General features: G+C 42.0%; 1 protein-coding gene and 2 non-coding genes across 3 annotated transcripts; all 3 read left to right on the forward strand.

Moving 5' to 3' along the window:
- Window positions 1-40: 40 nt before the first annotated feature.
- On the forward strand, window positions 41-12,155 carry CCT6A (chaperonin containing TCP1 subunit 6A). Its single transcript, XM_032758002.2, has 14 exons — window positions 41-261; window positions 697-760; window positions 2,651-2,785; window positions 4,347-4,520; window positions 5,041-5,144; window positions 6,777-6,887; window positions 7,151-7,310; window positions 7,409-7,491; window positions 8,335-8,431; window positions 9,043-9,190; window positions 9,583-9,716; window positions 10,495-10,597; window positions 11,437-11,509; window positions 11,766-12,155. The coding sequence occupies exons 1-14, from the start codon at window positions 125-127 to the stop codon at window positions 11,836-11,838; spliced, it is 1,596 nt and encodes a 531-aa protein (XP_032613893.1). The 5' UTR covers window positions 41-124; the 3' UTR covers window positions 11,839-12,155.
- LOC116809914 (small nucleolar RNA SNORA22) lies at window positions 3,633-3,755 on the forward strand. Its single transcript, XR_004370078.1, has one exon. It is a non-coding gene; the product is annotated as a small nucleolar RNA SNORA22 (small nucleolar RNA).
- Window positions 9,241-9,375, forward strand: LOC116809906 (small nucleolar RNA SNORA15). Its single transcript, XR_004370070.1, has one exon. It is a non-coding gene; the product is annotated as a small nucleolar RNA SNORA15 (small nucleolar RNA).
- Window positions 12,156-12,193: the final 38 nt, after the last annotated feature.

The following is a 12,193-nucleotide window of genomic DNA, read 5'->3' on the forward strand; positions in this document are numbered from 1 at the left end:
GCGGGCACGCTGGGGGCGGGGCAGACGCGCCGACTTTTCCAGAAGACCCGGATAGTACCTCCCGGCCACGCCGCGCCGGCTCTGGGCTCTTAGCGTCGTTTCCTTTTCCTCCGCTGGAGCAGCTATGGCGGCGGTGAAGACCCTGAACCCCAAGGCCGAGGTGGCCCGAGCGCAGGCGGCGCTGGCGGTCAACATCAGCGCGGCGCGGGGTCTGCAGGACGTGCTAAGGACCAATCTGGGGCCCAAGGGCACCATGAAGATGTAAGGCGGGGCTGAACGGGAGGGCCGGGCGGGCACCGCGCGCCGCCGCGCACCTGGCGGGCCCAGGACCGCGGGCTGGATCCCGCCGCCTCGGGGCTCCGCAGCCGCGCTTCTCCGCGTCCTCCGGGGTCGGTCCTGTTCCTTGCTAAGCCCCACTGTCCCGGCCATTTCTTCCTGCGTCGATGCAGTTTCCGCGGAGAACAAAGCGGCTGTAGAGCGCGGCGTTCCCCGCCCTCCGGGGCTTCCAGGCACCCTGAGGACTCGGCACAATCTCTGCGGGGACGGCGTGGGCACTACACCTGTTCTCCATCCTGCGGGAGATAACTAGCCCCACATCCCTGGCTCCCTAAAATCTGGGAAAAGCCCGTTTTCTAATGGGACTTTTAGTTATCGTTGAAAAAGTCATAGTCTGATTCATTTCTGTCCCTTAAACAGGCTCGTTTCTGGCGCTGGAGACATCAAACTTACTAAAGACGGCAATGTGCTGCTTCACGAAATGGTGAGAGGTGCTCTGGGCTAGGTCAGAAAGGTCTTGATTTTCCGTAGAATGTTTTCTCTGTAGAAAGATTTGCAGTGTCCATTTTTAAGGTAGGAGAACATTCCGAAGTTGCATGTAATCAGTGATAGTACTCAGTGCCTGGAGTCTGACAGCCCTGCCTTTGAATCCCTGCTTTTTTGCCATTCACAGTCTGGGCTAAAGGACTGTAATTGTATATTAAAGTGAATTATTTTAAAATTTGAAAAATTAAGAGAGGTTGACACAATCACATGGGCAAAAATGCATGAGGATTATTTTTCTTCTTCTTTTTTTTTTTTTTTTTTAATTTTTATCAGACGAAGTCTCGCTCTGTCGACTAGCCTGGAGTCCAGTGGCACAATCTCAGCTCACTGCAACCTCCGCCTCCCGGGTTCAAGCGATTCTTCTGTCTCAGTCTCCCAAGTAGCTAGGACTATAGGCTCGCGCCACTACGCCGAGTTAATTTTTGTATTTTTAGTAGAGACAGGATTTCACCGTGTTGGCCAGGCTGGTCTTGAACGCGTGACTTCAGGTGATCCCCCCGCATCAGCCGCCCAAAGATTACCAGGCCCGTGCCCAGCCGGGTTTTCTCTTTTTAAAACAGCAGTTTCTCTGTTAGGTCTCATCTCTATCTCCAACTGGAGGGGAGAGAAATCTGTCTCTTTGCAAGTCTTAGGGATGGAGAATATGAGATTATTGAGAGGAGTATGCGTTTTACTCATCCCTAAATTCCCAAAACTTAGCAGTTCAAATCCAAGAAAAGGAAATGATTTCCTGCTGATTTGAGTTCAGAATAATATGTAGGATTTTGCTAGTGGTATACCATGCCATCAACATTCAGATGAAATATCTTTAGTAAGGACTTGTTAACCTAGGAGGTGTAGTTTTTGTTTTTAGTGGGCTCACTGGTGGCCCGTGTTAGAAAAGTGGAGCCATAGTTAAACTTGACGTCAGAATTGTTTGGGGGCTGGGTGTGGTGGCTCATGCTTGTAGTCCCAGCACTTTGGAAGGCCGAGGTAGGTGGATCATTTGAGGCCAGGAGTTCACGACCAGCCCTGGCCAACATGGTTAAAACTCCGAGTCAACTAAAAATACAAAAATTAGCCGGACGTGGTCCTGCACACCTGTAGTCCTAGCTGCTTCGGAGGCTGAGGCAGGAGAATCGATCGCTTAAACCTGGGAGACTGAGGTTTCAGTGAGCCGAGATTGTGCCACTGCACTCCAGCGTAGGTGACAGAGTAAGGCTTCTCCAAAACAAAACAAAACAAAAAATTATTTGGGTTTTAGTGTGTGAGAAATACAGCGTAAGTAGAGAGAAGCACATTGAACATTTACAATTTAAGAAATAATTTTATAAAATGGACACACACAACCACCACTGTAGCCAATAAATAAATTGTTGCTACCACCTCAGAAGTCTCCCATTGGAACCTCTCTCCAGTCTCCAGAAGTCTGTTTTTCAATTTTCTTTGAAAAAATTACAAACCTACAAAAATAATTATAATGTGTGTGCCCTTTAGGAGATAGCTGGCTTATTCTCACTAGAGCCCTACACTTGCCATAAAGAGGCAAGGATGTACAATTATGTTTTACTGTTAACTGGTAGCTCTGTCATCTTGAGTAAACTTTTACTGAGCCTCAAGCTTCCTCATCTGTAAAGTAGAGATAACCTGGGAAATAAATTACACATGAAAACGTTTCAATCATTGTAATTGCATGTGCATGATAGCTAATCGAAGTAATTTGTAGCCAAACATTTGGGTAGCTTTTTCAAGTAGATAGCACTGAAAGAGGCGCTTCCTGCATTTTGTTTGTGGTATATTTAGACTGCTTCATATTGTTTTAAGTGATTCATTGTTTTTCTACTTTCAGCAAATTCAACACCCAACAGCTTCCTTAATAGCAAAGGTAGCAACAGCCCAGGATGATATAACTGGTGATGGTACGACTTCCAATGTCCTAATCATTGGAGAGCTACTGAAACAGGCGGATCTCTACATTTCTGAAGTATGCACAACTCTTGTTTCTGTAATATTTTATTGTATATAGGAAGTGTCTGATATTTATACAAATTGATGTGTTGTTAATAGTAGTTGAGGCCATACAGTAGAATTAGGGGGCTTAAATCTGGGTCTTTATCCTGGTCTAAAACAAATTGTGCCCTTCGGCAGGTTATGGAACCTTTCTTGGCCTGAAAATAATTTTGTAATCAAGTTGCATGGCCTGTGTGATTTGTATCTGTCTTTAGATTGATAATTGAGATCTAAAAATGGAATGTTTAGGACTAGGCATATTTGTTAGGAAAAAGGCAACCAAAAGTTTATATTTGGATAAATTCCACTTTTTTAGCCCTGACTAGTTCCAAGATTAAAGCAAACCTCAGTGAATATGAATGTATTGTCAGAATTTCCTGGAAAAAGAGAGCAGACAGTCTTTATTAGTAAATGATGTGAGTTAGTTCGAGATTACCTATAGAAAAGATAGAATAGTCCAGGCGCGGTGGCTCACGCCCGTAATCCCAGCACTTTGAGAGGCCGAGATGGGCGGATCACCTGAGGTCGGGAGTTCAAGACCAGTCTGACCAACATGGAGAAACCCTGTCTCTACTAAAAATACAAAAATTAGCCGGGTGTGGTGGTGCATGCCTGTAATCCCAGCTACTTGGGAGGCTGAGGCAGGAGAATTGCTTGAACCCAGGAGGCGGAGGTTGTGGTGAATCGAGATTGCTCCATTGTACTCCAGCCTGGACAACAAGTGCGAAACTCCGTCTCAAAAGAAAGAAAAAAGATAGAATAATGCTACCATCTGTGAGTTGTTGAGACACAGTGTTGGTTTTGAAATGATTCAGAGTGGTTTGCACAGTGAACACCCAAGTGTGCTTTATAGTTCCCTTGGCTTTGACCCTGTGCTAGAGCATTACCTGTTGTTCTCCTCTGCATTGAAAGGAATATTTGTCCTTTTTTTTTTTTTTTTTTTTTTTTTGAGATGGAGTCTCACTCTATCGCCCAGGCTGGAGTGCAGTGGCGCAATCTCGGCTCACTGCAAGCTCCGCCTCCCGGGTCCAAGCCATTCTCCTGCCTCAGCCTCTCCGAGTAGCTGGGACTACAGGCGCCCGCCACCACGCCCGGCTAATTTTTTGTATTTTTAGTAGAGACGGGGTTTCACCGTGGTCTCGATCTCCTGACCTCGTGATCCGCCCGCCTCGGCCTCCCGGGTCCACGCCATTCTCCTGCCTCAGCCTCTCCGAGTAGCTGGGACTACAGGCGCCCGCCACCACGCCCGGCTAATTTTTTGTATTTTTAGTAGAGACGGGGTTTCACCGTGGTCTCGATCTCCTGACCTCGTGATCCGCCCGCCTCGGCCTCCCAAAGTGCTGGGATTACAAGCGTGAGCCACCGCGCCCGGCCTATTTGTCCTTTTAAATGTATTCAGAAAGCCAGCACATTATATTACCTCATGTTCAAAGGTATGGTGATCCAGAATACCCCTTCAAGAATTACCTGAACTTTATCATGAACTATGGTTGCACCTAATTGAAGATGCAAGTGTTAATGTGTGTTTATTGTAGGGCCTTCATCCCAGAATAATCACTGAAGGATTTGAAGCTGCAAAGGAAAAGGCCCTTCAGTTTTTGGAAGAAGTCAAAGTAAGCAGAGAGATGGACAGGGAAACACTTATAGATGTGGCCAGAACATCTCTTCGTACTAAAGTTCATGCTGAACTTGCAGACGTCTTAACAGAGGTATGTATTAAATTTTGTCTGTGTCTGGTATAGTACACCTATATAGAAAATCTCTGATAGTAGAAACATGAGTATAATTACTAATTTCAATTACAGGGTGCTGTGTAGGTTCATTTTTGTGGCAATGATACCTAATCTGTGTCTCTAAAAATGAGGAAATTCAAATAATACCTAACCAGGTTATAAAAGTAAAATTGAAGCTTTCATTAAAAGCTTTATAAAGTGGAGATTTTTTTATTAGAAAGCTTCCAGTTACCAGTATTTTTAATAAAAACAGGAGGAATGTTAAAATGTTCAGGAATGTTAATGTTAATTAATGTTAATGTTTGGGAATTACAGATTGAGATTTCAGAAATGTAAATGACTTCAGCTGTTGCTGTTTACATATAATGTACTCTGCTCGTAGAAAAAGACTTAGTGTAGAATTGTAAAATGAAACTGTCTACTTTAGCCTTCTGAAAAACAACATGTTTCTGCTGCAAATCGAATTTGCTTAATGGTTATGCTCCTCCAATTGCAGGCTGTAGTGGACTCCATTTTGGCCATTAAAAAACAAGATGAACCTATTGATCTCTTCATGATTGAGATCATGGAGATGAAACATAAATCTGAAACCGATACAAGGTAGGTGATAGAAGACAGTGAAATACTAATGGGCATGGTGGCTCACACTTGTAATCCCAGCACTTTGGGAGGCTGTGGCAGGCAAATCACCTCAGGTCAGGAGGTCCAGACCAGCCTGGCCAACATGGGGAAACCCTGTCTCTATTAAAATTACAAAAATTAGCCAGGCGTGGTGGTGGGCACCTGTAATCCCAGCTACTCGGGAGGCTGAGGCAGCAGAATTGCTTGAACCTGGGAGGTGGAGATTGCAGTGAGCTGAGACCACACCATTGCACTCCAGCCTGGGTGACAAGAGTGAAACTCTGTCTCATTAAAAAAAAAAAAAATAAACTGTGTTTAGAAATTTAGGGGTGCTTTGTACAATATAGATAGTTGGCTTTTTTTTTTTTTTTTGGAGATGGAGTCTGTCCCTGTCACCCAGGCTGGAGTGCAGTGGCGTGATCTCAGCTCACTGCAAGCTCCGTCTCCCGGGTTCCTGCCATTTTCCTGCCTCAGCCTCCCGAGTAGCTGGGACCACAGGCGCCCGCCCCTACGCCCGGCTAATTTTTGTATTTGTAGTAGAGACGGGGTTTCACCGTGTCAGCCAGGATGATCTCGATCTCCTGACCTCGTGATCCGCCCGCCTCGGCCTCCCAAAGTGCTGGGATTACAGGCATGAGATGGCAATTTTAAAAATATCTTTGGATATAAAATGTTGTATATTTACCTGAAGATATAAGTTGGATAAATTGCCAGGTGAATATTGTCTTTACTTTTAGTAATATTTTCTCCTGAAATAAGGTGAATGTTGTGTTTATGGTTAGAATGATTCTGAAAAGTGAACAACAGTCATTTGGCATTTATTGAATTGCTATATACAAAGCATGAGAATTAGTAGAGGAATTGAAAAAAAATTTTTTTCAAAGACTTAGAAAACATGTTGTTTTCCCGTGTGTGTGTGTGTGTGTGTGTGTGTGTGTGTGTGTGTGTAAGGAATTGAGTCTCCCTATGTTGCCCGGGTGTGTGTGTGTGTGAGTAAGTAAGGAATTGAGTCTCCCTATGTTGCCTGGGCGGGTTTTAAATTCCTGCGATTAAGGTGTCCTCTCACTTTTGCCTCCCTAAGTACTGGGATTACAGGTGCTTGGTAGAAAACATGTTTTTAAAGGACGTCATCACAATTCGACAGCCTACCAGTGCGACTATCTCTGCAGACTTTTCTGTACAGCATAGGATCTTCAAGTAATTCAAGAACTAGGCTGGCCACGGTGGCTCATGCCTGTAATCCCAGCACTTTGGGAGGCCAAGGCGGGTGGATCACGAGGTCAGGAGATCGAAATCATCCTGGCTAACACGGTGAAACCCCGTCTCTACTAAAAATACAAAAAAATTAGCCGGGCATGGTGGTGGGCGCCTGTAGTCCCAGCTACTCGGGAGGCTGAGGCAGGAGAATGGTGTGAACCCAGGAGGTGGAGCTTGCAGTGAGCCAAGATGGCACCACTACACTCCAGCCTGGGCAACGGAGCGAGACTCCATCTCAAAAATAAAGAAAAATATGTGACTGCATGAAATATCAATACCTTCTCATTTCAGTGTTTAACATGTTAAACACCCATCTGAAAATCAATAACCATAATTTTGTGTGTGTTTGAACAGCTTAATCAGAGGGCTTGTTTTGGACCATGGAGCACGGCATCCTGATATGAAGAAAAGGGTGGAGGATGCATACATCCTCACTTGTAACGTGTCATTAGAGTATGAAAAAACGTAAGTTTATAGCCTCTTAACAGTGAAATGGAGAAGCTTCGTATTTTAGGCGAGTTACTTTTTTGTGAAACTTTGTTTCCCACTGTAAGGGCAATAATGCTCAAATTGGTTTGGGAGAGCTATAGGAAACAGTCTCTGAAGATGTATAAGGGGCAGGATTGGAGCTCAGTGAACTGTTAAATCTTAGGACTAATCCAGTTTCAGAAGCTACTTTCTTAATGTTTCCCTGCTTTCTGTAACTTTTTTTTTTTTTTTCTTAATAGAGAAGTGAATTCTGGCTTTTTTTACAAGAGTGCAGAAGAGAGAGAAAAACTTGTGAAAGCTGAAAGAAAATTCATTGAAGATAGAGTTAAAAAAATAATAGAACTGAAAAGGAAAGTCTGTGGCGATTCAGATAAAGGATTTGTTGTTATTAATCAAAAGGTGAGAATGAAAACCCAATGTATAAACTAAATAGTATGTATCATCCTTTTCACTTTTAAGGTGAAAGATGTTGAAATTAATTTTTATTTTTGTTATAGGGAATTGACCCCTTTTCCTTAGATGCACTTTCAAAAGAAGGCATAGTCGCTCTGCGCAGAGCTAAAAGGAGAAATATGGAGAGGTATCCGAGTAATTTGACTTTTACTCATTTTGCAAGTGAATTGAGATTATTTCTTTTCCCTTATATTTTATTTTCGGGTTTTTCAACTGTATAGTTAATTGGCATTAACTATATTCACATTGTGCACCCCGTCAGCACCGTCCATCTCTAGGACTTTTTTCATCATCACAAACTGAAACTGTATACCCATTAAATAGTTACTCCCCATTTCTCCCTCCCCCTTGCCCCTTGTAAACATTATTTTACTTTTTGTCTCTGAATTCAGTATACTTTCACCCAAAGAGCTCACCACAATAGAAAGCTTTTTTAAAAATTTTTTAAAATAATTTTTTGAGACAATCTTGCTCTGTTTTGCAGTGGCATGATCTTGGTTCATTGCGACTTCCACTTCCTGGGTTCGTAGGATTCTCAGCCTCCCAAGTAGCTGGGATTACGGGTGTCTGCCACCATGCCCACTGAATTGTTTTGTGTTTTTTAGTAGAGATGGGGTTTTGCTATGTTAGCTAGGCTGGTCTCAAACTCCTGGCCTCAAGTGATCCACCCACCTCAACCTCCCAAAGTGTTGGGATTACAGGTGCGAGCCACCATGCTTGGATAATAAAGAGCTCTTGTCCACCTTTAGATTTCATTTGCTAACTTGCTGAGAGTGGTTTAAATGGAGGGTTAAGAGAAAAGACTAGTTTTTAGCTGGTTGATGGCAAATGGAAAGGCTTAGATTAAAGTACATTTTAAAATTTAATTATGTGTGTAATTCTGAAAAATTCCTTCCTAAAAATTACTGGTCTTATCTTTGAAATTCACTGGTAACATTGCTTATCCATCTCCCTTAAAATGCTATTTCAGGCTGACTCTTGCTTGTGGTGGGGTAGCCCTGAATTCTTTTGACGACCTAAGTCCTGACTGCTTGGGACATGCAGGACTTGTCTATGAGTATACATTGGTAAGTGTATTTTCTTCTTAAAGGTAATAGAACCTTTTAGCTCGTGAATTGTTTTTGTTTGTTTGAGGTGGGGTCTCACCCCTGCCCGGGTTGGAGTGCAGTGGTGTGATCACAGTTCACTGCAGCCTCATCTTCCTGGGTTTAAGTGATCCCCCCGCCTCAGGCTTTTGAGCAAATGGGACCACAGACGTGTGTGCTACCATGACTGGCTAATTTTTTTGTTTTTCTTGGTAATTTTTGTAGAAACAGGTTCATAATTGTGTTGCCCAGGCTGGTCTTAAACTCCCGGGCTCAGGCTGTCCTTCACTCTCAGCCTCCCAAAGTGCTGAGATTACAGGCATGAGCCACTGTGCCTAGTTCATGAAGTCTTTAGCAGAAAAATTAATTGAAATTCAGGATCAGATTTTTGTTTATACACATTTTGAAGATTTATGTGTAGTAATGGGAAGCCATTGATGGGGAAAATCACATATGTGATTTTTCAAAAGGAGATAATTTGCTTTAATGTGATCAAGTTCCTCATTAATGTGCTGCTTGTCATTGTAAGTCCCTCTTCTCTCTTCACTCTGCACAAATCCTGTTTTTGAAAATCATATTTTTTCTACACATAGGGAGAAGAGAAGTTTACCTTTATTGAGAAATGTAACAACCCTCGTTCTGTCACATTATTGATCAAAGGACCAAATAAGCACACACTCACTCAGATCAAAGATGCAGTGAGGGATGGCTTGAGGGCTGTCAAAAATGCTATTGATGATGGTAAGATCCTCACCGTATTTCAATTCTTTTATATTTTGCTAGTCTGAAAGGCATGGCTGAATACTATGTTGTTTTATCAGTAGGTTACACAGCCAGACACCATGCAAAAGCAGTCTTCCCTTTAGAATGACTGATGGCATGCTAAGGTTTTTCATAGCGTGTCATTATTAAAGGTGAATACAAATAAATGAACTAATACTGATCTGTTGAAAGCTGCCAGTGGCTAGTGAAGCCATTCTGGTTGAACCATTCTCCTATTTGATATGTTAGTCGCTGTATTTTGTCATAGTAAATTTGTAAGAAATTAATGGCTTTCATATGTATATTTTATTTGTTATTCATAATTAGTTCTGCAATTTTCTTAGCATTTTTCCTTTTCCCCCATCCAACAGGCTGTGTGGTTCCAGGTGCTGGTGCCGTGGAAGTGGCAATGGCAGAAGCCCTGATTAAACATAAGCCCAGTGTAAAGGGCAGGGCACAGCTTGGAGTCCAAGCATTTGCTGATGCATTGCTCATTATTCCCAAGGTGTGCACACTTTTAACAGTCAATCTTCCAAAAGATTCAGCTGATCAAACCTTTTTGATAATGTAGGCTTTATTCATAATGTGGATTTTGGATATGCAAGTTTGATCAGTTTTCTTCCTGACTCTAGAACAGGTATTCCTCATCATCCAGATGTATTTGGTTTGTCTGGGAGGCCTGAATAGCTGACGTTGCAGATGGCAAGAGATAACCTGTAGTTTAATATTTGCAGTATTAGGGGTTATACTTGAGTACAAACTTGCTTTTTGCTTTTGTTTTAAACTGATCCTCATTTTCTATTATATACTAATTTTGATGTATAATTTGTGACTGGTGTATTGCTGCTGGATTTGGGGTAGATGAGAGAGTTGATCAGTAACTTGTGTCTGGTATTCTCTGAAGGGAACATAAATGTTCTGTCTTTATGCAGTGAGTTTTTTTTTTTTTTTGAGACGGAGTTTTGTTCTTGTTGCCCAGGCTGGAGTGCAGTGGTGCAATCTCAGCTCACTGCAGCCTCAGCCTCTCGAGTAGCTGGGATTACAGGCACCTGCCACCACACCCAGCTAGGTTTTTTTTTGTATTTTTAGTAGAGATGGGGTTTCACCATGTTGGCCAGGCTGGTCTCAAACTCCTGACCTCAGGTGATCCACCTTCCACAGCCTCCCGAAGTGCTGGGATTACAGGCGTGAGCCACTGCACCAGGCCGAGATTTTTTTTCTTTTTTTTTTAACTATCAGTTATTAGTTCCTGTTTTCTCAAGAATTAAATCTGTTTACTTTAGGTTCTTGCTCAGAACTCTGGTTTTGACCTTCAGGAAACATTAGTTAAAATTCAAGCAGAACATTCAGAATCAGGTCAGCTTGTGGGTGTGGACCTGAACACAGGTAAGAAAATGCAACTGTTGTAGAGGGAAAACTAGATGTAATACGTGTGGGTTGAAGCCAGGAAAGATTAAAAATGTTTTGCTTTGCAATTTGACACCAGTACTATTAGGGAACTCTGGGTTATAAAATGGGATAAAATAGGATATTAATAAAACATGGAATGACTAGGTATAATTAAGGGACTAGAGTAGACATGAGTAATTTGGGGATACAATTTTGGAGATGTTGAGTGGTGGTAGATGGTTCAGATTAATGTTGAAGGATTTTCATACTGCATTTGCCTCACTCAGTTTTTAATCAAGTACTATGATAAGAAAATAGATGTGGTGATTATATTCATGGGTGAAAACCAGCTAAAGATAGCAAATAATGCCAGAAAAGGGGATCTAGAAATCTAGTGAAATGGTGACAGCCCTGATCTTAGGTTCCTGTAACAAAACAACACAAATTAAGTACAAAGTAGGAGATAACAGGTACATCCATGTAGTATGTGCAAGACCTATTGTTGTGAACGTTATTATTTAATAGAAAAGGTTTCTGCAATGAGGGAAATGATCAGTCCATTTTAGCCAGATTATAGTTGAAGTGCTATACTTCAGTATGAGTAAACAGAAATGTATCCAGAAGAAGAGAGAGGTGTTCAGGACTTCTAAGTCAGACACTCATCAAATATTGTAGACGGGGGTCATGGTTTAGAGTAGAAAATTGGGCTAACAGAGAAGCTTTGAATTCTCATAGTTAATACTGGAGGAAATGAGTCATCAGTGATAAGCAAAGCTGCACACAATGTTGTTGATTCTTACTGACTGAACTTATTTTAAGATTTGGTTGCCTTTTAGGCGAGCCAATGGTAGCAGCAGAAGTAGGCGTATGGGATAACTATTGTGTAAAGAAACAGCTTCTTCACTCCTGGTAAGTTTGGGAAAATGAAAACTAAACTGTTAGAGAATCATACTTTTTTCATTTGGTGTTCTCTGTTTAGTTGCTCCTTTCTCCCCGTAAATAATGTAATCAGCTGAAAGTATGGAAACTGAACTAGCCCTCTGATGTGTAGAGGGGAAGGGGGAAATTTAATTGGATGTAATGTGTGCAGCTTGGTTGGAAGTGGGAAGTTAAGTCGAATTACGGCTCCTAATCATCAGCCATCTTATTTTTGTTCCCCTTTCAGCACTGTGATTGCCACCAACATTCTCTTGGTTGATGAGATCATGCGAGCTGGAATGTCTTCTCTGAAAGGTTGAATTGAAGCTTCCTCTGTATCTGAATCTTGAAGACTGCAAAGTGATCCTGAGGAATACAGCTGTGGAATTTTCGTCTAAGCTTCCAATAATTTTCAAAGGAATTTTCCCATATGAAAAAAGGAGAGAACGCTGGCATCTGTTGAAATTCGGAAGTTCTGAAATTACAGTATTTTTAAAAATTGCACTGAAGTGTATACACATAAAGCAGGTCTTATCCAGTGAACAGGATGTTTTGCTTTAGCAGCAGTGACATAAAATTCCATGTTAGATAAGCATATGTTACTTACCTTGTTATTAAATATTTCTTGAAAAGCAAATTTTAATGGTTTAATTTTATGTGGACGTATGTTAAATT

The sequence above is a fragment of the Hylobates moloch genome, unplaced genomic scaffold, assembly GCF_009828535.3.
Source record: "Hylobates moloch isolate HMO894 unplaced genomic scaffold, HMol_V3 SCAFFOLD_1, whole genome shotgun sequence".
Taxonomy (NCBI): domain Eukaryota; kingdom Metazoa; phylum Chordata; class Mammalia; order Primates; family Hylobatidae; genus Hylobates; species Hylobates moloch.